At 44.7% G+C, this 25,438-nt stretch overlaps 1 protein-coding gene across 1 annotated transcript; it reads right to left on the reverse strand.

Annotated features, from left to right (window-relative positions):
- Positions 1-4,865: 4,865 nt before the first annotated feature.
- LOC149334198 (uncharacterized) lies at positions 4,866-23,699 on the reverse strand. The gene is made up of 6 exons (XM_089555070.1): positions 23,477-23,699; positions 20,135-20,282; positions 16,673-16,806; positions 14,805-14,913; positions 6,580-6,708; positions 4,866-5,278 (listed from the first exon to the last, which is right to left on the reverse strand). Exons 1-6 carry the CDS (start codon positions 23,565-23,567, stop codon positions 4,966-4,968), a joined length of 924 nt encoding a protein of 307 aa, XP_089411196.1. The 5' UTR covers positions 23,568-23,699; the 3' UTR covers positions 4,866-4,965.
- Positions 23,700-25,438: the final 1,739 nt, after the last annotated feature.

Here is a 25,438-nt window from a genome sequence, read left to right on the forward strand (position 1 = left end):
ATGTAATGATGCTATCTTTCATTCCATTGCATCCGGGCTGTACTACGGCCGCTCGATAGTAGAGATCTCGAAAGAGCGCATGTGCAGCCTCGTTGTCAGAGACAGATTCGTGCGCCGGTGTCCACATGATGAATATTTTTCGATTGAGTTCGTTGAGAGGATGCGTCTGGCTTCCTCCGAAATTCTACCTCTCGCAAAATTCCAAATGGTTGTTTTGCTCTCGCTAATTATTACGTGTGCTCGAGATACGACGCAGGCGAGTGCTATTGCAACTCCTTCGACCCTAATTATGTCACGGGTGCATCACGAGGCCGTAATTTTGGGTATCCCGTCTGCACCTACCACTGCCGATACTGCCGCTCCATGTCTGCCGCCTGCCGCGTCGACAGATGCTACATCTTGAGCCGTCTTGTTTTTCATATTTTTGGCGATAGCTTTCGCTCTGTGTTCTCTGCGTCCGTTGTTGTGTGCCGGGTGCGTGTTCTTCGGCAGAGGTGTGATCAGTGGATACTTCCTTGTGTTTGCGGGAATGTGTGTTTTTTTCATGTTGGCCTCTGTATGCCTGGAGGCAAATTCATCCCATGATAGTTTTCCCCGTTTTTTCCAGCGCAGTCTTTCTAGCTGCGCGATTCTTACCGCCTCATCTGGTTCCTACCATCCATTGTAGATTCCCATACCTTCAAGCTTCTCCGTCGAAGTGGATATGGGGAGTCCTAGTGCTCGCTTGATGCATTTTGTAATTATAGCGCCGATTCTGTCTTGCTACGTTTTCTTTATTTAAAAAGGGGGTGGCGTTGCATATGCGGCTATTGATGTAAGCATGGGTCATTTTCAGGAGGCTGCGCTTTTTGAGACCGTGGTCTCTGAGCCAGACTCTCCTTAATATGCCTGTGACTTGTGCCGCGTAGCTTTCAAATTTTGTAATGGTGTTTGTGTTTTTTTCTATTTCCTTGAATGAACATTCCTAAGATTCTTGTCTCGTCTACTGCCGGGACGAGAGTGTTTTCTATCCTAATTATTAGGTCCACGGCATTCTTTTTCCTCGGGCTGTAGATGAACAATTATGATTTTTCCGGGGAGCACGATAGACCTCTATCTGCCGTGTATTTAATCACCGTGTCTTCAGCTGTTTACAACTCCTGTTCTATCTCCGCGTCGCTTCACTTACTGATCCAAAGATTTATGACATCAGCGTACATGCTGAACTACGAAACTAGGGAGCAAGGGTCATCCCTCAGGGCTCCGTCCTATCCACTTTTCTGTTCGAGATAGAATTGAGAGCATAACTCCAATTATTAAATCCATTTCAGGACTTAAAGCCGAAGCAGCACTCAATACGGGGAAGCACGCGCCACTCTTTTTTCTCAGGTCTCCAGCATGTTCCCTCAGCTACTCAGAGATCACTTCGTAAAATATAGGTATTTGTGCACCATATCCAGATTTCTTGTTTTTCTGCTCAGTTGATTTCCCAAGAGATTTGCCACGTTTCTTTGAGTGATGCCCGATTTTTTATGCATTTCAAATGCGCAAACAAACCCGCGCTGTTTGTTCGCTAAAGAAAACTTAAGCGCAATAATGCAGCACCTTCGTATCGCGAAGCGGTCGTACCGGCATTGCGCCAGGGAAAACGCGGCAGGTGCCTAGGATTTTGCATTAGGAATTTATGATTTTTCTCTTCGCGAGAACGAACAATTTAAGCGTCTGTAACTGTGCGTATATTCAAAGCCCATAAGATGTAAATTATCAAACGGCATAAGCATGAGATAAATGCCAAAATAATAAATTCCCACCAATAACGCTTTTGCCCCATTCAATCGTGCCAGCCGAAAGGATTGGGACGCTAAAAAAAGGCATTCCACAACTCTAAAATCACTCTGATGGTTGCTCCTACTCATTATGTTGTTAAAACTACCACATTATAGGCATTTAGTTCTATAGTTAGCTTGAACCACTAACAGAGCCATTTTGTTTCTTGATATGTTTTTGTGACTGTGGCAGCTATAGCAGGGTTTTGTGTTCCATAAGATACTGACGCCTAACGACAGATGAAAGTAGCTCTTTGTGATTTGGCAATATTTTTCGTCCCATTTTCTTTCTTAATATTGTGCGTGCTTAAAACAGTGGCTGCGGAAGAGTCAACTGCAGCTTTACGTCATGCTTCACTGATCTTTTTATTGTGAACTAACCTACCAGTCCTTTTGTACCAGGCTGGTTCAGGCTTTAATATTTTTAGTGTCTTTTCAGAATTCTCAGCTCATTCTGTTGAATTTTTTTCTAAATTCTTTCTAAAAGAAGAGCCCTGGCGACAGTTGCCCCTGTGACACCAATTTCAATAATATTTGTTTTTATAAAATTTACGCCTCTGAAACGATAAGGGCGAAGAAAAGGACACAATACATAATACACCGCTATTGATCTGAGGAGGAAGGCGGGAGACACCTCCTTTATTTGGTGCCTTTTATTTCTCGCCTTTCAGCTCAAAACTATGCCATTTAGAAATGTGCAAATATAAAAAGATGTGCGCAAGCCCATGTGCGTCGTTTCTATAAAGCAGCGTAATGCAGCACTTCCACTCTCTCGAAAGAGCTACTTTGGACACAATGCACTTCCAACAACAAAGTTATTCTAATATAAAATCCCACGAAATACATTGTAAATTCCTTAAAATGTTATATCTTCTGACTACACATTGGCAGCCTTCATCTCAAGACCTTCCTTCGAAGACAAGCTACTGTAACACAAAAACTGCCTTCTCAACAGCACAGTACTAATAAAAAAAAGTTTCGGTGTTTTTACGCTTCTAAGTGGTACTTAGACTTGGCTGCTCCTTTCGGATGATACCAAAAGAAGATCCACCCTTAACTTTTGAGTCTTCTGCACTTCTGCGGGCCATATCAAGCCGCTGCTAACTTAGAATCCAAGGGCTTGGTCCTCCTTGCTTCCGAAAGTGATTTGTTGTGCGCTGTTTCCTCCGGCTGTTACAGAAAAGGCCCTTCTGTGCTTATTTTCCTAGTCTGGTGCACAGGCTTGATAAAGGAGGTGCTGGAGATCCTCGACAATGGGAGAATTGAGGCTCTGTCCCAGCTATTTAGAGCAGGGATATACAGGTGCCGAAAAAAGCAAAGATCTGCAGCCGGTCCAGCCGACCGCCTTCAAATTTAGAACCTGGGACACCATGTCTCCATCACGGGGCCACCAGCACTCCTTGCTTGCGCCAGCCCTCAGCAAACAAATGCCTCCCCGCTCTCGGCCTGACCGAACGCGTGACAGTGAGAAAGGGAGCCTCACTCGAAGCTGACCGGGGCTCTAATCGCCTCGCTACCCTCTCGGAAAAATAACAGAAACCAAAAGAGAACACAGCTGTTCCTCCGATTGGTCAGCCTTGAGCTGATCGGAGACTGTTAGCTTTTCAGAAACAAGTATGTGCGTTTCACATGAGTGCGCAGACGAGCCGGGTAAACACAGACGCTGAGGCATGCCCCGCGCTCTTCCCTCCCAAATTAATGATAGGTTTTCGAGGAAAGGAAATGGCGCAGTATCTGTCTCACATGTCGCGGTGGACACCTCATCCACGCCGTAAGAGAAGGTAGAAAGGTGTGAGTGAAAGAAGAAAGGGAGAAAGAAGTGCCACAGTGGAGGTCTCCGGAATAACTCCGACCGCCTGAGGATCTTTAACGTGCACTGACATCGCACAGCACACGGGCACCTTGCGTTCCGCTCCTATCGAAACGCGGCCGCCGCGGCCGGGTTTGAACCCGGGTAGTCTGGCTCGGTAGACGAGCGCCTTAACTACTGAGCCACTGCCGTGGTGGTGGTAAAAACCTTTATACTCACAGACAGTTTGCGGGTCCGAAAACCCCGCTGCATGGTCGGTATCCTTAGTCCGGGACAGCGCACGACGAGGCCCCGTCTCGCGCCTGCTTTACTAGAGCCCTTTGGGACTCCAGTGTAGAGCAGTTGAGGAGGGCAGTCTCCCATGCGTCTCGGGTGGGGGTGGGGGAAGGTGAGGATTCTGAGTGCATGTCCACACTGTGTGAAAGATGTCGCAGATCTATCCACACTGTGGGCAGCGCCCATCTATGTTCGGATCAAAGTGTTTTGCTATGACAGGACAGAGAAGAGTTCCTGTCTGCAGGCGCCGCAGAGTTCGCTCCTCCGCCTTACTCAGCCCCTTGGCGGGTGCCGGGTAGAGGCGGTGGCTGTCACAGTAATGAATTAAGATCTCCGGAACTGCAGGAGCGTTTTAAAAGCTGCTGAGCCTGGAGAGTTTGGATGAGGAGCCCGGTGTGTGAGCGCTCGAGCGGCCGCATCAGTGGCCTCATCGCCTCGTAGACACTGGTGGCCAGGAGCCCAGATTACGTTTGTGCGAGTTGGATCGGGGGGGAGGGGGGGGGCGTATTAGAATTTGGGAGGAAAGAGGTGATATTTCTCCTGCCAGATACCGCTCACAGGCTGGGCGAGAGTCTGTGATAACCTTTCTCGATTTTGAATCGGCGGCAGCGAGAGCTATTGAGACTTCCTCCCGTGGTGTTGAATTTAGGGCACGAAAAGATAGACCATCGATATTCATTCCCCGGTCGACTACGGCAGCCGCGTCGTATCCCGCGGGCGACCGCCCTGTGATGTCCACGTAGTAGACCTTCTCTTTTAGATCCTTATTGCCTCTCCAGCGACCGCGGCGGATTCCCCCAAAATGCCAACCTTTATCCTAGCAAGGGCTGGCATAGCGTCCAACGGAATCCCGGAAGAAGGTTTCCGACTGCTGAAGACTCCCTGAATAAAATGCTTCTTTTCCTCCTAGCTCCAGTTGTGCTCAGAGCTACGCAAAGCTGGTTAACAAAAAAGTAGGGAGAAAGACAAAGGGATTTCGGACAGAACAGTTTATTAGTAAAATGTGCAGCTCTCAACCAAATGGTTGAAGAAGCATGGCCTGTACGCCTCTCCTACTTAAGTCAGGCAGACGGTTCAAAAAAGTCGACGCGATTTCTCGTCGGGAGACTCAGCATCAGACTTGCATCGTTGTGCAACCTCTTTGTGCAGTCCTTCGAGAGCTTCGATGGACTTCAATTGCTGGTGGACAATCTTGGCGTTTTCAATCCGTTCACGTTTTTCCGCCTGCTCCATGCTCTCCACCTTCTCTAAAAGAGAATAAAGTGTCTGAAGTGCCTTTCGCTGAAGAGTTCGCAACTCGGCTACCTCGGCACCGAGCTTTTCAAGAGCTGCAGGATCGCTGGTGGTGATATTGCTACGGTGTATCTTCGGTGCGCGCTGATACATCCTGCAAAACACGCGTGCAAGTGCAAGTGAAAACAGCTCTTCGAAGTCGATTTTATTGGTTTCATGGGCTACGTCTCTCATATTAAAAAATCATTAACTTCTCTGAAGAGGATGGGGAGGGGCACGCTTTTGGGTTCAAAGCATCACGCAGAGAATGGACCACTGCGCCACTGAAGCGCGTGAAAGCAACTCTCTCCTCGCTACGCCCTTCAGCATTCCCGATTGATACAGATGAGGAAATTAATAACGAAAACATTCGCTCCAAATGTCACCGTCTCCAATTAATTGCACTGAAAAGGTATATCTCAAGGGGCTGCTCAGCTTCACTGGCCACTGCACGTAATGAAATTGGTTGATTTTTTGAACAAAGGAAATGACGCAGTAACAACCCGACTTATCTCGGTGGACACCCAAACCACGCCCTAAGAGAATGGATAGAGGAGGGAGTCAAAGAAGTGTCATAGTGGTGTCATAGCGGTCCTCTCCGGAGCAATTTCGGCCACCTGGGGATCTTTAAGATGCTCTAACATCGCCAAGCACGCGGGCGCCTTTTCCGTTTCGCCTCCATCGAAACGCGACCGCCGCGGTCGGGATCTAACCCGGGTACTCCGGCTCAGAAGTCGACTGCCGTAACCATCGAGCCAAAGCGGACTGTCCACGGCATGAGAGCGCTATACTGTCGCCGCAGCCGATCAGGCCTCTTTTTAAACTGCTCACGCTGTGCACTGCACGTCGTGGTCTTCGTCAACGTCCAGTTGTGCGCAAGTCACTAGAGGGAAAGCAACGTGCATTCAATTGCGCTTTCAGGTATATGGCGTTCGTGTCCACATGGGAAACCGGCATTGGCCCAATATTGCGGGGTTAGCAACACTAAACCGCCAGCAGTTTTGTCTCCGAGTGGACAGTTTTCGGAGACACTTTTTTCTGTAGCTGTGGAGTAAAAGCTATGAGCCTTACACGCCGGCTTGCACGAGAGTGCGGTCTCCTCACGCGCTCACGACATAGAGACAAAGATCTGTCAGAAGGCGGCGCGCACTCATAGCTTCGACTTCATAACCATAGAAAAGTAAGCATAGCGAACTGCGCTCTGATTCTCCTGCCATGTATACTTTTTTTTTGGTTTGAAGCTAACGTCAATATATAGTATACTGTACATTGAACATTTTTTGTTTCCTGCCTAACCGAAAAGCTGAAGCTCTAGTTGAAGTATATGTGCAATACGGACCCAAAATATCGATTTCTTCGGCCAAACATAACAGTACCCCTACAGCCTTTGCAAAAACCCGCCGCCAGTGTTCATACCTTTCGCAGTCGTGTATCAACTCTGAAGCGGCCATAATTCTGGTAACAGCTCTTTGTCTAGACTCTGGAGACAGTGGACAAGATGAATTCCATGTCTTGTCGTAGCACATCTTCTGGGTCGGACCATATCTGGAACAATAACAAGTGCGGCACTTTTCTTGAGGAAGCACACAAAGCTTCTTGCGTAAAAACTGCTTTTTAGAAGAGAACTTCTCATCTGCGTGATATCTTATGCGTGAAAGTTATCCTTACGGTGAGATGCATTTCTAATAGAAAATGCCCAGAAACCAAAATGATCGTAATAACTGCATACCTTTTAAAATCGCCGGTGGCACCAAACTCGAAGTAGTCATCACTGCATTCATTAGAGTGAGATGCTTATCATACCCTGTGTAAATAACAGTTTTAGTTTCACGCAAACGTCTCGCGGTCCAGAGAAGCATTGGCAGCCCTCAGGTCCTCCATATACCCGCGCACAAAGCTGCGCAGCAAGCGCACTGGCACTCCCTGTATATAATCTGTTTGGATCCAAGCGTGTGTTCGTTAGTGCAGGGATGCTGCCCTTGACCGCATGCCCTTCACCAGAGACACGTACACGTGTGTGACTGCAGCGACCATGCTAGATAACGGACGAGGAGGCTAATCACGGGGGAGGATAGTGCGAGCGCTTTTGGCACGTGGTTAATTCCCCGAATTTAGCCGTTCTGGCTGCCCCGTTCCGCCGCTGCGACTTAGCGAACCATTCGTTGGGGTTTTATGCTCTTCCTTTGAGACACCAGAAGATCTCTCACGGTACCGCCATTCTGCTATTCGCGCTGTAGGGCATGGATAACATGGATAGTAGGGCATGGAAGCACCAGCTTTTCCAAGTATTCGGTAGGAACGACGCCTTTCTAAAGCGTCTGGGCTGCCCTCTAAGATGTGCGTACATAAATCGGGCGCCTCTTAAATGAGTATCGAACACTACTTTATCCGCTTATTCTACGGGCTCCCGATGACGCCGAAGGTGGTTTTGCCGACCTCGCACGGATTATTGATGTCACTTTTAACAATGGCGAAGCAATAGCAGATACATACGGCATTAATAGACTCCTGTACTGGCAACGCAACGCATAGACAGCCTCATACTTTCCATATACGGAACCGAGGAGAAGAGAGTTTGCTACTCTTAAGAAAGTTTTCAGTCAGTGCATCCCGTCCAGACCCTACAGCAAAAGAGTAATAAGGGCAAGCATCGAAGTAGCACATGCAACAAGTGAAGGCGGGCTAGTTGGTGGTTGACAATTTGAAGAGAGGTCCTGTCTTGTCCTGTGCTTTCCTCTCTTCGTCCTGCGTCGTTTTGCGCGGTTGCAATATGCACTCCAGCATCGAAGTAGACAAGGTATCTACCGTGAAGCGCTGCCGGAGCCAGTGGGATAGTGTGCGCTCTGTAGCATTGAATTCCGTATCGAAACTTTTTGGACAAGGATTTTGAATATTCGAATATTTTAACGTGCTGTTATGCAAATACTGCAGGTAATAATGCATTCCTCTCATCCGTAGAAAAATATTTCTTTTGAAGTTTCTCCGTCGCTACTATCGAGCTGTTAAGATTGCCATATAAAGCCAATCGAGAGCGTTTTTGACGTTAGCAATAATGTTGAGAACAAAAAAATGCAAGCCTGCCGTGAAAAAATGCAAAAGCACTACTGTGAAATATATATATATATATATATATATATATATATATATATATATATATATATATATATATATATATATATATATATATATATATATAGGCTGCGAGATATAGGCTGCGAGAGAATGAAGTACTCGACTGCTTACAGGAGGATACAGCGAAGTATACGATTCGTTAAAGGAAACATATTTATTGGACTTGAGGTTTCGATCGGAAGACCGATCTTCTTCAAGAGTGATTTGTCTGATGATGTTTCCCCTTTTTACGGAACCTGCCGCGGTGGGACAGTGGTTACGGCGCTCGGCTGCTGACCCGAAAGGCGCGGGTTCGATCCCGGCCGCGGCGGCCGAATTTCGATGAAGGCGAAATTTTAGATGTCTGTGCGATGTCAGTTTTCGTTAAAGAACCCCAGGTGGTCAAAATTTCCGGAGCCCTTCACTGCGGCGTCCCTCATAGCCTGAGTTGCTTCGGGACGTTAAACCCCATGAAACAAAAACCTAAACCAAACCTTTTGTAGGGGTGAGAACCGAACAGGTGAGTGAAAAACACAAAGTAGTTAGGAGAAAAAGGCGCATATAAACAAAGAAACCCACAAAAAAATAGAGTGCGCAGAACAGGTACTCAGTAGGAAAATACAATGTCCAGATGCGGCCTCTGCTTTGGTAAGCACCACAGGCCTGCTTATTGACAGGCCTGTCCAGCTCTGAGATGGTCGATAGGTTGCGTGGCTGTGCAGCAAATTTCATAGGAAAATGCGGGAACTTGTCCCTCCTCCTGGCCGCGAGGGCAGGAAAGGAATAAGACGAAGAAAGAAAAAAGAAAAAGACCAGATATCTTAACCCCCCCCCCCCAAACTGAGAGAGCAGGAAAGAAAACATGAAACAAGAAGGGAAAGAATCCAGGAGGAAAAAAAGAAAAAACTTTAAAGCAGTGCTTTTTCACCACAATCCGCAATAATGCACCCATCCCCGGTTTAGCTGCTGCCTCTGGACTAGGGGAAACATCATCAGAGAAATAATTCTTGAAGAAGATCAATCTCCCAATCGAAATGTCGAGTCCAGTAAATATGTTTCCTTTAACGAAGCGTATACTTCGCTATGTGTGTATATATATATATATATATATATATATATATATATATATATATACGCTTCGTTAAGGGAAACATATTTATTCGACTCGACGTTTCGATCGGAAGACCGATCTTCTTCAGGAGTGATTTTACTTTGTTAATGCATCCCCCTATAAAAGGTGGGCACAGTACAGGTAAGTGGGAAACACAAAGCACATAGCAGGAAAATACACATAAAAAATTATTACAGGTAGTGGGACGCACACGAGAAAAAAAAAAGAGAGAGAGTGCGAGGAACAGGTACTCAGTAAGAAAATACAAAGGCCTCTGCTTTTTTAAGCACCACAGGCTTGCTAATTGACAGGCGTGTCCAGCTCGGAGGTGCTCGACAGGTGCGTGGGCGTGCAGCAACTTTCGTAAAAAAATGCGAGAACTTGTTCCTTCTCCTGGCCGCGAGGGCAAGAAAAAAATAAAAATAAAAATATATAAATCTGACCCTCCAACAGAGAGGGCAGATAAGAGAAAACGAAAAGAGCAGGGAAGAAACCTCAGAAGAAAAAAAAAGTGAAATAGGTAAAAAAAAAACTTTTAAAGCAGTGCTTTTTCTTTGCACCCAGCAATAATGCACCCACGCCCGGTTGAGCGGAAGTATTGGAAGGAATGTAAAAAAATGTAAACTTACATAGTAAAAGTAAAAAGGAAAAAAGAAAAAAAATTATGTGGCTTTCGCGGGACCACAAGGTGAGCACACCCGTGGGGGGGGGGGGGGGACGAACGGCACAGGTGTGCAATGCAGAAAGGGGTATGACCTCAGACGACAGGGTCAGTGTTGCTTTGTTTAATTTCGTAGGCCTCTGACCTCGGAAGAGAGGTGAGGGTGCCGTAAGTTTCATTAATGCCATTTTGGACTGTGTTAAATTTAAAAATAAAATATGATTCTCGTTGCTCGCGCTCACGAGTGTTTTTGAAGCCACTCTGTAGTATTGTTACTTTAAGTTTGTCAAACTCGTGGCCTTTCTCGCGGAGGTGTTTCGAAAGAGGGAGGTTGGGGAGGGATTGGGTATGTGAGCGGTGGTTAATAAATCTGAATCGGAAGGAATTGTCTGTTTGGCCTATGTATTGCATTCGACAGTCGCCACACTCGAGAATGTAAACCACATTGCTGGAATCGCAGTTTAGGTCTTCCCGGATAGAATGCTTGAAATTTGAATGGGTGCTTTTTGCCAGTGCCGTGGTTTCCATGTGTTTGCAGACTTGGCATCGGCTTTTTTCGCATGGTGTGCCACCCACAGATCTCGGTTTATTGACTGTCGAATGGACAATATGGTTTTGCAGATTTTTTGGTCTTCTATATGTTACTTGGGGGACCGTTGTGAAAACTTTTGAAAGCCGGTCACTCTGTTCTATGATATTAAAGTGTTTTTCAGGATATTGTTAATGTTCGGTAGATTATTTGTGAAGGTTAGTATGAGATTACAGCGCTGTGATCTTGGCTGAGATTCCTTAATGACATAATTAATATTAGTTGGTGCTGCCTTTTTAATGGCATCGTTGATTATATAAGACGGGTAATGTTGCTTGTTTAGAGTGTCTCGCATGCGATTAGCATTTTCGTGAAAATCTTCCGAACGTGAGCAAATTCGTTTGAACCTGATGGCCTGTGAGTATAGGATTGAAGTTTTGCAGCGGAGTGGGTGAGAGCTGTTGAAATGAAGATACTGTTGTCTGTATGTGGGTTGTTTATAGACACTAGTGATTGATGTATTTCCTTCTACTCGAACCAGACTATCCAGGAAGTTAATTTCATTGGTTGAGTAGGTGTGTGTGAAAGAGATATTGGGATGGATTTTGTTGAATGAGGCGATAAAATGGATGAGTTGGTCCTCGGTTTCTGTCCAAATTATGAATATGTCATCCAGAAACCGTTTGTAAAAAGCTGGTTTAGTTGGATATGAGGAGAGAAAGTCTAATTCAATTTTGTTCATAAATATGTTGGCGTAATTTGGAGCCACTTTTGTGCCCATAGCTGTACCGCTAGTTTGAAGATAATATGAGTTGTTGAATGCAAAGGTGTTAAGTTTAAGGACCAATTTTGCAAGTGTCTCGACGGCATTTGGACTAGGGGTGTCTAGAATTTTGTATTCCTTATATGATCTGACCATTGCATATATATATATATATATATATATATATATAGCAAACAAGGGAATGGGAAAGAGGGGCTCGTTATAAATATGACAGAAGCCAACAGCCACAGCAACCAAGGGGCACAGGGGATTTTTTTTAATTTATTGATTTATTTTGTGGTGTTGATCACTTTAGAATATTACTGAATATGTTATCGCTTAAAGCTAATTGATTAGAAAAGCAGAAGAAAAAACAACCACATACCGCCGGTGGGATCCGAACCCACGACCTCCGAATTACGCGTCCGGTGCTCTACCTCTGAGGTACGGCGACGGCTGTCAAATCTTCTGCTTTCGGGGGTATTTATGTTTACAAGTAACCTAACCTTGAGAGTGTTCATCAGCGCCACCCAGCCACCCACGTTCATAAGCGGCGGACGTAGAACGTCCTGAGTTACCGCAGGTGTGACGTAGAACTGTTGGCTGTTGGCTTCTGTCATATTTATAACGAGCCCCTCTTTCCCCTTCCCTTGTTTGCTTAATTGCTTAGCGAGGGCCTCGGTTCTGGCAGCCTTGACGCCATAGGAAGCATAAGAGGGTTCTCACGCAGCTTCCACCCTCTCCGTTCGATGACGTTCTACGTCACACCTGCGGTAACTCAGGACGTTCTACGTCCGCCGCTTATGAACGTGGGTGGCGCTGATGAACACTCTCAAGGTTAGGTTACTTGTAAACATAAATACCCCCGAAAGCAGAAGATTTGACAGCCGTCGCCGTAGCTCAGAGGTAGAGCACCGGACGCGTAATTCGGAGGTCGTGGGTTCGGATCCCACCGGCGGCATGTGGTTGTTTTTTCTTCTGCTTTTCTAATCAATTAGCTTTAAGCGATAACATATTCAGTAATATTCTAAAGTGATCAACACCACAAAATAAATCAATAAATTAAAAAAAAATCCCCTGTGCCCCTTGGTTGCTGTGGCTGTTGGCTTTATATATATATATATATATATATATATATATATATATATGTGTGTGTGTGTGCGCGTGCGTGTGCGTGTGTGTGTGTGTGATTGATTTCTTGGCAGCTGTTTGATCAATATAAGATAAAGTCACCAGACATTGAAAAACCCTTCACATTTGTGCCCTCTAGCGCACGTGCAACCCGACGGAACCACCCATTAAACATTGTTTCCTTCAAACCACATATAGATTGTTTTTAATGTTCTTTTTTCCCTCTAACTGTTGAAATTTGGAATGGATTGGACGGCTCCGTTCATTGCCAATTGAAGAGTTTGTTGTTCAGTTGCCTGACAATGTGACCCGTTGCCCTGTTTTTAATACTTCTGTGTTATTTATTTCTATGCTACCCATGTTATTTGTTTTTACTCATGTATTTACCCACTCCTGCTATGTCTCTCCTCAGAGACAGCAGTATTTATAATCAAAATAAAATAACAGGATTCAATTCATGACGTTTCGGCTGGAGGACCAGCCTTTCTACGTGAAATAAATCCTGTTATGTTCTTCAATTTCTTTTGACTTTATATATATTGCCACGTGTCACTGTAATATCCAAGGCCGCAGGAAAGGGCTGTTATCCTTTTTGTTCGTGACGCGAAAAGCGACCGGACTAATCACGACTGATTGCAGCCATGAAGAGCTGCGTCTACGTTTTTCCAGAATACTGTAGATGATCTTGACCTTCACCTCGAAGTTTCCTTGCCGGCTTTAAATTGAGCGATGCCGCGAGCGGCGGGCATTCGTAGTTCGACGACTGACGAGCACGTTTGTTTCTTGCGCCGCCGCCCCAGTGATTCAGTTCTTTGGCGGCCGCAAGTAAGGCCAAATAAAGAGCTTCGTTTGCAAGTCCTGTTTCTGTGTTCCTGGCCGCATATATATATATATATATATATATATATATATATATAATCCAGCAAAAAAAGAATTCTCGGCACGGTATATAGTAGTAAGAACGTAGACCAAAGTTTGAAACGCTTGAAAGAATTTATTGACGTTTCGACCGTGGAACGGCCTTCGTCAGAATGTGCACATTCTGACGAAAGCCGTTCCACGGTCGAAACGTCAATTGTTTGAAGCCTTTTAAACGTTGGTCTACGGTCTTACTATATATATATATATTTGTGTGTGTGTAAAGTTGCGTTCATAAACTGTTTCCTGTTTAAGAAAGCTTTTGTTCAGAATTATTAGGTATGTGCCTGTAAGGGTCTTATTCGACCGCACAACTTTGCTCTAACCTGAGAGAGGAGGAGTGTTCTCAGTACTGCCGCGGCATTGTTTTTCGTTGTCGGACTAGTCTCAGTGTTGTATCGTTGCTAGATTTTAAACGTCAATAAAGAGATACATCAGCTGATGTTTATGGATATGGCACACGTCAGGCTGATCCATGTTTGGTGAGCCTCCTACACTCTTTCCAAACTCCTAAACTACCCTCCTAAATTCAAACGCCAAAGTAAAGGCTTTACTTTTGATTATAACCGAAGCATGCCTTCTCGCTGTTTTGGGAACGGTAAGCCGTGTAATGGCCCCTAGCTATCCCGTTCTATTCTGTACGTCACTGCCATTTTCGTGGTTGCACCCTTTCCAGGTGTGTGAAACAACCGATGACAGGCTTCTGCGCGTGTACTGAGCAAGAATGGGACTGGCCGTTCTTTTGCCTCGAATCGTAGAGGTGTAATCGGCTTGAGCATCATAGCAGACGCAATTGGCGCATAAAAGTCAAGCGGTTGCACGAGCAATGAAAACTTGATATCAAGAAAAGATGCAAAATCCCTACAGAACCAAAATGGTACATAGAGCGAAACTGATTGTTTATATTACGGCTCTTTCGTCTAATGTCATGGGAGTTGTTTCCAAATTCCATGGCTTCCACTTTTGAGACACGGCGACCGCTGGTTTCCGCACACTTCTCTAAGATGTCACCGCTCATAATTTGTGTTCATTTTATTAGTTTCAATGACTTATACCAAGTTGCTCTACTATCGACTTTCTTTTTGCTTAGGGCTAATTTCGAGAGAATTTTCTTGCGTTATTTTTTGCAGTTTCCTCGTGATCATTATCTCTTCACAATGCCATATCCTCGTGATCAAACCTCCAGTTGCTTAGTACTATGCATATCACACTGTAGATTCATAAATTTTGCCTGAAAAACTTCAGTAATCGCCCTGGCTGCCGTTTAATTAGAGATAATGACTTCCTTCTGCTCTCCGCAGCTCTAAACACTGAAGAGTACTGTGCACACGCCAAATTGAGAAAAGAAAAAAAACGAAATCATTGAAAAAATTGGGTCCTTAAAACTTGTTTACGGGAAGTTTGTTGAAGTACTTACCTACAGAAAAGTTTCTCGTAGTCTCTGTCAAATTCAAACTCGCCATGTTCTTCCTCTATGCAGTCATGCATTTTACGTAGGTCCGGACAAACTCTTACTGTGATCACACCTGCAAACAAGGATTAAAATACTTTCTGTGGTTATTTATGATACCAAAAGGACACCATCTATGCTGCGATCAAGAGTGCGTGGTAAAATTATATAGGGAGTATTCGCAAGTCCTATAAATTAGACCACTGCACCAAGCGTGGATATGCGAATGCAGCCAAGTAGAACGCTATGAGTGCTGCCGCGCTTTACGTGATGTAATTTAATTTCAACTTTTAAGGCGAAAGCCTTTAATGCCTCATACTCTCGTTAGCAGACGCTGTCTGCAGCCGTGTCGACAGACGCGTCAGCCGCCGTGTCGACCGACGCTGTCGGCAGCCGTGTCGACGGACGCGTCGGCAGATTTGTCCGCCTTTCGGCAAACTGCGCCGAGGGTGAAAATCGAACCAGAGCCTTTGGCATTTGAAGCGAAGACACTACCACTCCGCCACGAAGGCTCAAAATTCGAGCATGAATAAAGGCGCATCTAGTGAATGCTTGGGTTTCATAAATAAAATAAAAGGTATAAAGTGAAGGAAAGGGAAAATGAAAATAAAAATAAGAAAATAAACAAAAATAAAAACAAAGTAATAGTAAGAAATTAAATAAAAATGAAACAAAAAATAACAAAAGGAGCAAAAAAAACAAAATATGAAAAATAATCAATAAAAAAACAAACAGTGCGCCAGGAAACGCTTTCGCCTTGCAGCACTGTAGAGAGCCAAAGTGCCCCCTGTTGTTTTCGACACTTGCCCATAGATACCGCCCTCTACAGAGTGCGCGAAAATTATTCGTCTGCAACATGCAAAGTTGGTTTAAAACAAATGCGCTGAAAGCTGTAGCCGTGATTCCCTTCGGCGAGGCAGGAACTGGGCATTGGGGGCAAAAGTGGCTGTTTGGGCTTGTTGGTCAGTGATCATGGTTAAAGAATGCTAAAGAATGTTAAAGATCAGAAAGAATGTTAAAGATCATGGTTAAAGATTTTCCACGCCTGCTGCTTTATCTGGTCACGTGGGTCTTGGATGGCATTATAAAAGCTGCTCGTTTCTTTCAAAAAATGTGTTGGTAGTCAGCGCCAGTCCTGTCCACTTCTTCGTTTGTCTTGTCTTTTCACGCTGCGTTCTTTAACCATGATTGGGAGCAAGTTTGCGCTCCCAGCTGCCGGTTGCACCTGTCTGCTAGTGTAACTGCGCATGTGCATGCGCGGTACAGGCCGGGGATTAGGTTTAAACCAGTGCAGCCGTGGAGAGGGGAATGTAGATAAGGCGCACACCGCACAGCGGCCTTGCGAGCAAGAATATATTCGGCCAGTTTCCGGGACTACCTTCATAGTGTTCCTCCATCTTCTACGCCGTCCTACCGCGCCGGAAAAGTAGGCGTGGAAGAACTAGAACCATTACCACAACAAGAGTAAACTACTCCGCGTATGGCGAAGCGACCAGTAGAAACGGAAACGGTATGCGGCACGCATCAGGTAAGATTTCAGATACACCGATCTCTTCGAGGACCGGTCTTCAAAGCTAGGCTGCGGTTTACCAAACGGCGGGAGCTTCGTATAATAAAATCCTAATGTAAGCTAAGAGCAAACATAAGATTGCAGACAAATCATATAAAACATATATTTCTGCTGGGAATACTTCAAAGAAATTCTGGTACTTATCCTAGCGTCGGGGCCCAACGATGAGGCAACGTCGCTATGTAGCCCGGTTATCGACCAGGCCCAGTATTTGTGCCTGAAGCACGCGGGGTAAGAAATGCGGCAATGGCGCCTTGTGTCTCACCTTCGTACGCTTCTTTATCACAGGCCAAAGCGCGATAAGCTCTGTAACCCTCCTCTCTTCGAGTGAAGTTGGCTTTCATAGAGTCGGGACAACGGTCGTAACCAATGTAGCATGAAGACGTCTCGTTGAAGGCACTGTAATCACGCAAAATACAGCTAAAATTTCGTGCACTATTAGAGTGCCCCGAGTTCACCGGCGTCACTATGGTCACAAGTGAGATGCAGTGAGAAACAAAGGACCTCTATATTTACCTGTCGTCAGCCATTTTCTTTCCACAAGCGATAATATTGCTGGAACTCTTCCAGTCACCTCAATATATCACGCCTCCAACAACCCATAAAGGCCATGACCAGCGGACCATCCTCGCACAAACCGCGCGCTACCCTTGTAGGTTGTCATATTACAACCATCACACAATAATCACAAGTATTCTTTTTCTAATAATCTGCATTTTAAAATTCATTTTTGAGTTTTTTTCTTGTGCTTACTTTCCGCCTTTCTTCGGCCGCTCAGCTTTCGTTTTCGAATAGCACAGCCCACTCCACATGTACATGTCTTCCACCAAGCTAGCACCATTTCGGAAATGTCCACCAGTTGATGGCTATTGTGTCTAGACCTGCCAGTCCTCAATGCTTACCATGTACGACCTCGGAGCGACATTCTTCATTACGATTTCTATGAGCGACCAGTTTTTTTTCTGGAACATGAACCGCCATCACCCTTAGAGCGATAGCTGTTGGCAACGAGCGTGAGACTCCCTCGCTATGCCGACAACTTCAAGGGCAGCGGGACGATGATGAGGCTGCGTCGCTAGGTGACCCGGTTGTCCACCGGGCTCAAGTTCGTGCTTTGAGCGCATGGGGTAAGAACTGCGCCATCTGCAATTAAGGTATGTTTTGTGAGGCTACTTTTATCTTTTGTACTGCACTCCTGATACCCTCGTAGTTCTAAATCTATTAATGTTATGGGCTCATGCTCCTCGTGATTAGTATATGTTTGTTTACTAAAGGTTTGATATGCTGTTGTTAATTCGCGATGACTGCAGTTTTGTTGTTTGCTTTGGGTTATTGCGGTTTAACGTCCCGAAGCAACTCAGGCTATGAGGGACGCCGTAGTGAAGGGCTCCGGAAATTTCGACCACCTGGGGTTCTTTAACGTGCACTGACATCGCACAGCACACGGGCCTCTGGAATTTCGCCTTCATCGAAATTCATCCGCCGCGGCCGGGATCGAACCCTCGTCTTTCGGGTCAGCAGCCGAGCGCCGTAACCACTGAGCCACCGCGCAGTTTGTTGTTCTGATTTCATAATTATTCTTTCATGATTGCCGACGCGTTTTCTAATATATTAACCACTTGTGGCCTTTGTTTCGTTTTCCAACTCTTGCACTTGTATCTTGATTTCCGCATGCCCACCCTGCGCTAGTTCCAAACTAGCTCGGCATGTCGTTATATTCATGCATTTATTTATTTATTTTTATTTTAGTGCCATCTTGGGATTAAAATATCAATAAATATATAAATGCATGAATATATCAACATGCCGAGCTAGTTTGGACTCTTTTCAATTACCTTTGCCACAGCTCAAATTAGAACCTCGAACTGGAGGCGTAGAGATTTTGGCCGTTCTCCTAGGTGACGAAACAGTCTTCGTAGCAGAGCGTTCTTACGGGCTAGTTGGTTCGTTTCATTAAAAGGTGGGGCTGAGAGATTAAGACAAGGACAGGAGAAATGGGAACGAAAACGACACCATGGGCGCAGACTTCCAACTACCTCTTGCAGGCTGCAGTTACAACTGACCCTTGCAGGTGCCATGTATCAACGTTGTGTACGTAGCGAATTCACACCTCTTTCAGAGGAGGAAGGAGGACGAGGAGGAAAAAACTTTATTTGAGCCACCACTAAGGCCCCGTGAAGAGAAGTGCCTGCTCCGCCTATGCCCGCTGATCATGTGTCGAGCCCGAGTGAAGCCACGCAAGCACTCGATGAAGGAGTGGGAGGGTAAGTAGTGTGCTGTACCTAGCAGTGATGACTTTGAGAGAAGTTTAGCATCCTCAATTTTGCAAAAAAGGGTGCACATTCTGCGCAAAATGGTGTAGTTCGCTACTTACAAAACGCTGACATTGTGCCGCGAACGATAAACTAGACATGAAGAGCGTTTCGGCAGATAGTCGAACAGTCTTTCTTTCTTTCTTTCTTTCTTTCTTTCTTTCTTCTTTTCTTTCTTTCTTTCTTTCTTTCTTTCTTTCTTTCTTTCCTTCTTTCTTTCTTTCTTTCTTTCTTTCTTTCTTTCTTCCTTTCTTTCTTTCTTTCTTTCTTTCTTTCTTTATTCAATACTGCAAACCTTATACAGGTCAAAGCAGGGTGGGTAAAAGGGCAAACAAAACAATAACAAAGTTAGTAAGCATCAAAGTGTGGCGAAAGGCAATAAAGAATCATTCCAGTCCGTTACTGTGCGAGGAAAAAATGAAAACTGGAATAAATCTGTTCGTGCATCTCAATGGCGTCGTAATCTCAATGGCGCCTTTCGTGGGTTTGCATGTTAGTGAGACGAAGGTTCTAGAAATAATATAAGCAGCAAGAAGATAGGCGCATAATCCGTCAATAATAAAGAATATACAGATAGGCAAATAAATATTACTTGTATTAGCCAGAACATCCTCTGCCATTTTAATACAAAAAGTCCCCCCCTCCCCCATGTATTTTATTTCAGACCTGCCGTCATGAACAGCTTGGAAGCGGAAATCGTATGCGCAATTTTCCTTACGTTCATTGCAAAAATTCTGGAAGTCCGATATTGCAGTTTCCACCTATTCTTACAGTTTGTGCAAAATTTTTTACATGGCTTGAAATCTTTATTCGTTGGTGCTTTGAGCTTCAAAAGTAAGAAATTGACTTTCTTCAGGCCTGCATATACAAGTAAGGCGGAAAAATAGTTCTTTGAAGTCGGAATCATCGGCTTCGCCAGAAAGGGGTAGCAGCTGCCAATTCAAGAGCGTGCATTGTTTCGTCGACAGGCGCCATCATTTTTCTACGACGAAGCACACAGATTAGATTGCCGCCAACGGGATCTATATCAAGGATTTTTCGCTTCTCAGGAGAATCGCCCACCACAACTTTCATTTTAATGCAACACGATGTAACTCTTCCATCATTCATTAAAAGAAATGCTTCCGGCAGACAAACTTCAACAGCCCTCGTATTCCCTGCTCTATTTTCCTGAATTCAAAATGGTGAACAAATAATTTCATTTATATCAAAAGCATTTTATTTCAGCTATTCCAAAGAACGTTCACTTACCCACCCCATAAATTGGGTGTGACGACACACGCGTCCAGTGCCTTTTTTTATATCTTTCCCTGACATGGGTGGCTCATTTTTCAAATATGGCAGAAGGGATGAAATATTTGCACATTTTTCGCGCGTCAGTTGCTGAGCAGGCTAAAGTGAAAAGAAACGCTTACCTGCAGACATTGTTGTATGCATCCTCGCTCAATGTGCTCTCACTGCCATACGGAGGCGCGTAGCTGTAGAAAATTTCGACGTACTTTGTGTAGCAGCGGGTGATTTCGCTTTGGGTGCATTCTGTCAGCTCCGGAGTGCCTGGGGTGCCTGCATGAATCAATTATGGTCGATGTGCTTCATGGTTAGCAGTAAGTATTTACATTTATGCAAGGCGTTTGTAGGAGGCGTATGTTTGTGTAAGGGCCGGGGGAGCAAGAGGTGTTTTGCTTGCTTGAGAAAACCGCATGTTACCAAAACAGAACTTGCATTCCGAAATTGCGCGGCGATGCTGGCGAATTTTTCTACCGTTTTCACAAAAAGATATATTTTGTCATAATCATGCAGTATACAGGGCAAATATTTTTTATTGCTTTAATGTTCTTCCTAAACAATACCTTCATTCTACAAAAGCATTAAGATGCACTTATAAATTCGACCCCCTGCCGACAACGGAAAGCGTTATCTTTGATATCAGGTCTTCTTCTGCCTTCTTTGTCTGTGCATAACCGATTTCATGAGGACTAAAATTACCCACATGATAGATATATTTTGGCACAAGTAAAATCTACTACGCCCCCTTATTCATCTACAGGAAGAAAATTTGTTCATAGAGTTCATGGTTTTCGCATTTTTAAAGCCTGTCTGGTGTCCGCGTTCATAGAACAAAAAAGAGAGCAATGTGCAAGCTGTACTAGAAAAATATTCATCTCTTAACTCTTAAAAGACAGAGGCGTAGCAAAAGGACACTTTGGAATTTTTAATTCAGCTTGGTAAGCAATATATATATATATATATTGTAGCGGAGCCGCCAGGAATCAACACAGATGGGCAGAAAATTATACCAGGTCTTACAACGGTGCAGATGCAATGATTCAGTTTCCTGCAGGGGCTACATTCCTAGACATTCTCGGTCTGTGCTTGAATTCAGCCCAACGCATGCTCATGCCAACATTCAGGCACTCGTAAATTTAAATTTTTTTACTGACTCAAAACACTAATCAATTCCAGGGTTAAAAAAGAAGTGCGGCTACATAAACCACCGAAAGTATGTCTCCTAGCTACACAATACTCCGATCTTCATCATTTCAAGGCCGCTATTCAATGAATCATATTGGAACACTCACACATTACTCACGTATTACAGATACATGAGTCATTTTATCTTTTATGAAATAAATAAGTAAGGATGCACGCATGTGCCCTATGTTACTAAATTTTAAGCAAAAGCAACAAAGCATTATCAGTTTAGAATAATTCTTAAACACATCACGATTTCAACACAAAAGGTTTTATGTATAGATTTCCAACCTTGCCATAATTAATGATGTGATCTTAAGCATTTAACACGAAATAGCACGAAATGGAATGTTGCATTGGGGAACTATATTACTTCTTCGGCCGGCTCATGAACGTGGCAAGGCAAATTGCAGATGTAAATACAAGCCAATTTTAGTAACGGCTGCTGTAGCTCACCACAGAAAATGACGATGCGCCGCACATAAGTCGTGTAATTCTGCTAGGAAGTTTTCTTCAGATTAATGGAGAGAGACTACCGCTTAAACCAAGTAAGAAGGAAGTCAGTAAGACAGGATGCACTCTTTCTATTATTATTATTCATCGTTTGAAGCGCGTGTATTTTTATGCCAGTTTGAACCAACAACCTGACCATCTTGTGCCTCGGCTTGATTATACAGCGCTGCGTAACTCGGTTCCTTTAAAAAAATCATGCTCTCGTAGAGTACTGTGAATATTTAACTAATGTATTTCAAGATGCTATACAATGCCTCGCACGTGTACTGAACCCAGGAATGCATTCCGCAGTACTGACCGCGGTGGATAAATTAATCATTCTAGGTATTCTTGGCTTCCTCCTCTGAAAGTGGGTCATTTTTGCAGCGCCTTTCGGATGCTAAGAAAAACAAAGCACGCAATACGCGCCTGACAAAGAACTTCCCGGAGAGAATTAAAAAGCAGCGTTCGAAAATTCATAAGTAGAGATCATTACAAATGTTCCTGCGACAACTCTTTTCTTCTACATTCGCTGGTTACCGCTAGAGGGAGGAGTTAATCCCTTGTTCCTTCCGCGAGACGCTACCTTAGCCCCTTGCATCGGTACTGATCATGCGGAGCTGTTTGTACGATGTTCCAGATTAGTTTCGGTGTTCCTTGAAGTGCCTTCACTTAAAAGTTCGCTGTCACCTTTAAATTCAGCACGGGAGAGAACGTCGGGTATTCTTACCTCTGCGAACAAAACCTCCCTTGGCCACAAGTTGGACCGATAAGCAGTGTGAATTTCACGCTATGCAGCCATCTCAAGGCGCCTATCTCTGCCTTGACAGGGACTGGCACATTCCCTGACAGAGTCAAAACAGCGCGAGTAACAGCTGTATTTAAAGGCGGTTTCAAAAATGACCTCAATAATTATATACCAATATCGGTATGGCCCCTCCTTTTATAAAATAGCAGAGCGTGTTATTAATAAATCATTTGATAGGTTTATACAAGCTAAAGACAATCTCTAAACACCAGTTGGGAATTCGATAGTATACGGCTCAAAGCCATTACTTTCCAGTTAGTGTTAATCGTCATCAGCCACCTAGCGCACCAGTTTGTTATGTGGTCTTGATCTTTCTGTAGAGCGAGATAATCGGCTGGATTAGAAATTTTACGGTAAATAATAGTCATCAGCGAACTGAAGGATGTTAGAGGTAATGTCGTTAATGAGCTCACTATCGGCATTGCACGAGCTTTCCCGTTAACAAAGAACCATAAACTCTGGCTTGGAATTTGACATTGTTTTGAAGCTCGTGAAACTCATATTTCCTCACAACTTACGATCCAATGTTCCGAATTGGAAGAAATCGCAACAGTGGCGTTTTCCGCCTGTTGGGATATAGGATTTACCCCGAAGAAAACTATTTTCCTGCAAAGCTAAGGTCTATTCCTTGGTTAGGACACTTTTGCCCGTCACGTATAAGATGCTGGAAACAAGAAAATGCTCATCAGATCTAGATTGCGACCCTTATTGAACGAACGTATGAAATAGCACGGGTTTGTTAGAACGTATAAAATGTGTCAATATGTTCACGTCTGGTTTCGATACCGGTTATTATGTTTTGATACTGTGAAGAATAAACGGCACGCTATATTGTTTCTACGCGCCTTTTTTTCGTTATCGTTCTTCGACTTAGCGCCATATGGCATTTGTCCCGATACACGTTCTCCGCTGTTGTAATAAAACGACTCCTGAACTTAACAGGAGTACACAGTCATCGCACGCCCGTCCTTTCAAAAGCACTCACCTTCTTGAGAAGCGACGACGACATGGAAGCTCTGCAACAGAGCAGCGGCAACAAATATTGCCTTAAAGCCGACGAACTCCTCTCTAGCCATGGCTGTTTGCTGAGCGAAGGACTTTGCAACGTGAAAATCTCCTTCTTAAAGAGCAGCAGCTTCGAAGCTTCGAATGACATCAATGCCACTGAGCACACTCCTTGCCCTCGCAAGTCTTCCGCACGCCTTGAAGGTGACCCTCGGGACCCTCGCTATCAACAACACCTCAAGCTTGTTACGGGTGCCGCCCACATCCGCTTAGGCGAGCGGTATCATTTTGCGTCCACGCACTTGGGTGTGTTTCTAGCTCAAACATAACAGGCATCCTGGAACCTAGGCAAAACACAGCATCCAACAGGCTGGGGCCTTGTGATAGAGATATAAGGACTAATATTTCCGGCGAAGAATAGAAAAAGATTGCACATTGTTGATTTATATGGAAGGACGTACGCAGTTGTATGAAAAGCATAAGCAACTCAGCCAAGGAAATGAAAACTGAAGGCCCAATTAAGCGCTGTTCGCAAGAGGCCGTTAGGCCATTTCCGGCAGGGTTCGCGGAAAAAGTGGCTAGAAAAGAAATTACCTTTCGCACTTTCCGCTCAGATAATGGCCACACATCCTGCTACAAGTGAATCTAAACTGTGACTTCATTCTCAGACTTTGCTATTCGCTGCTAAATTAATGAGAGCTCCTATTTGCGGTCCGGCTGTGTGCTTGAGCAATGCGGACGGACGCTGGCTGAAAAAAATTCCATCATATATTTCGTCTTTCAAGAAGATGTCAATATATTCACATCCGACTGAGTAAGCGCGAGCCAAGAGTTATTAAATGCACGAAATCAGCTCCTTAATTTGCTCTCATCAAGAAACAGTCCTGGACGTCTTAATTTGAACATAAATCACATCTGAAGCTTAAAGATCAGCCCAGAAAGCAATAGCTGCAAACCGACCATGAAGATTAAGGTTGATACCTCACAATGCAATTGTGTTATCAAAATATTTCCGAACAATAAAAAAAAAGTTAAGTGCCGCTTATATAAACCACGTTGTGTATGCGATAGCAGTAAATTCGGAAGTCGGCCACGCCTGCTCCTCCACCTCCGCCATAGGGCCGCCGCGGTGGCTCAGTGGTATGGTGCTCGGCTGCTGACCCGAAAGACGCGGGTTCGATCCCGGCCGCGGCGGTTGAATTTCTTTGGAGGAGAAATTCTAGAGGCCCGTGTACTGTGCGATGTCAGTGCACGTTGAAGAACCCCAGGTGGTGGAAATTTTCGGAGCCCTCCACTACGGCGTCTCTCATAGCCTTAGTCGCCTTGGGACGTTAAACCCAGTAAACCTAACCAACCAAACCACCTCCGCCATTCTTGCTCGCCGCATATGCCGAGCCTGTGCAACCGCCGATACTTACACCACGTTCGTCTAGCAATGTCTTGACCCGCCTTGCTGTGTGGATGAGATATAGATGTTGCTGCAAAAAAAAAAGTTTCCGTCGGGAAACGGGCTATCCAAGACATACGGAATCATTGTGTTGTCCAAGATCTCAGAATACTTTTCATAGGTCAGGGAGCGTTCAATTCGGACCAATCGACCCAGTCCTTCCCTCGACATGGCTCCCTATACGTTTACAGCCTTCCTGCCGCTTGCAGCCACATACTGAATATATTCTTGATCATACCGATCATTGTCAGGTCGCTAAACACGCCGTATATGGTCCCAGACGGTTTTCAAGGTCGACTCATCTGAAAAGACTGTTTTACACTGGTCAACACTCCAACCACTGCGCTCATTTGCGAACTGGAGGTGGGCCGCTTCTGCAGGGCTACCCTGCTCTCAGCCGTCTTCTCAGTGTTGAAATGGAATTCAACAGGATAGCTAAGTGGGCGAGTTGGTGATACATTATGCAAAAAACAGCACGAACAAACGGGGACGAAA

The sequence above is a fragment of the Amblyomma mixtum genome, chromosome 8 (assembly GCF_055824585.1).
Source record: "Amblyomma mixtum isolate Tamu chromosome 8, ASM5582458v1, whole genome shotgun sequence".
Taxonomy (NCBI): Eukaryota; Metazoa; Arthropoda; class Arachnida; order Ixodida; family Ixodidae; genus Amblyomma; species Amblyomma mixtum.

Bases quoted from the DNA above. Each gene is read 5' to 3' on its own strand.
- LOC149334198 (XM_089555070.1), bottom strand. From the start codon at position 23,567: ATGGCTAGAGAGGAGTTCGTCGGCTTTAAGGCAATATTTGTTGCCGCT. The intron at 16,807-20,134 runs GTAAGCGTTTCT...GCGTGATTACAG, and splicing joins GCATACAACAATGTCTGCAG to TGCCTTCAACGAGACGTCTT. The intron at 5,279-6,579 runs GTATGAACACTG...CGTGTTTTGCAG, and splicing joins TTGATACACGACTGCGAAAG to GATGTATCAGCGCGCACCGA.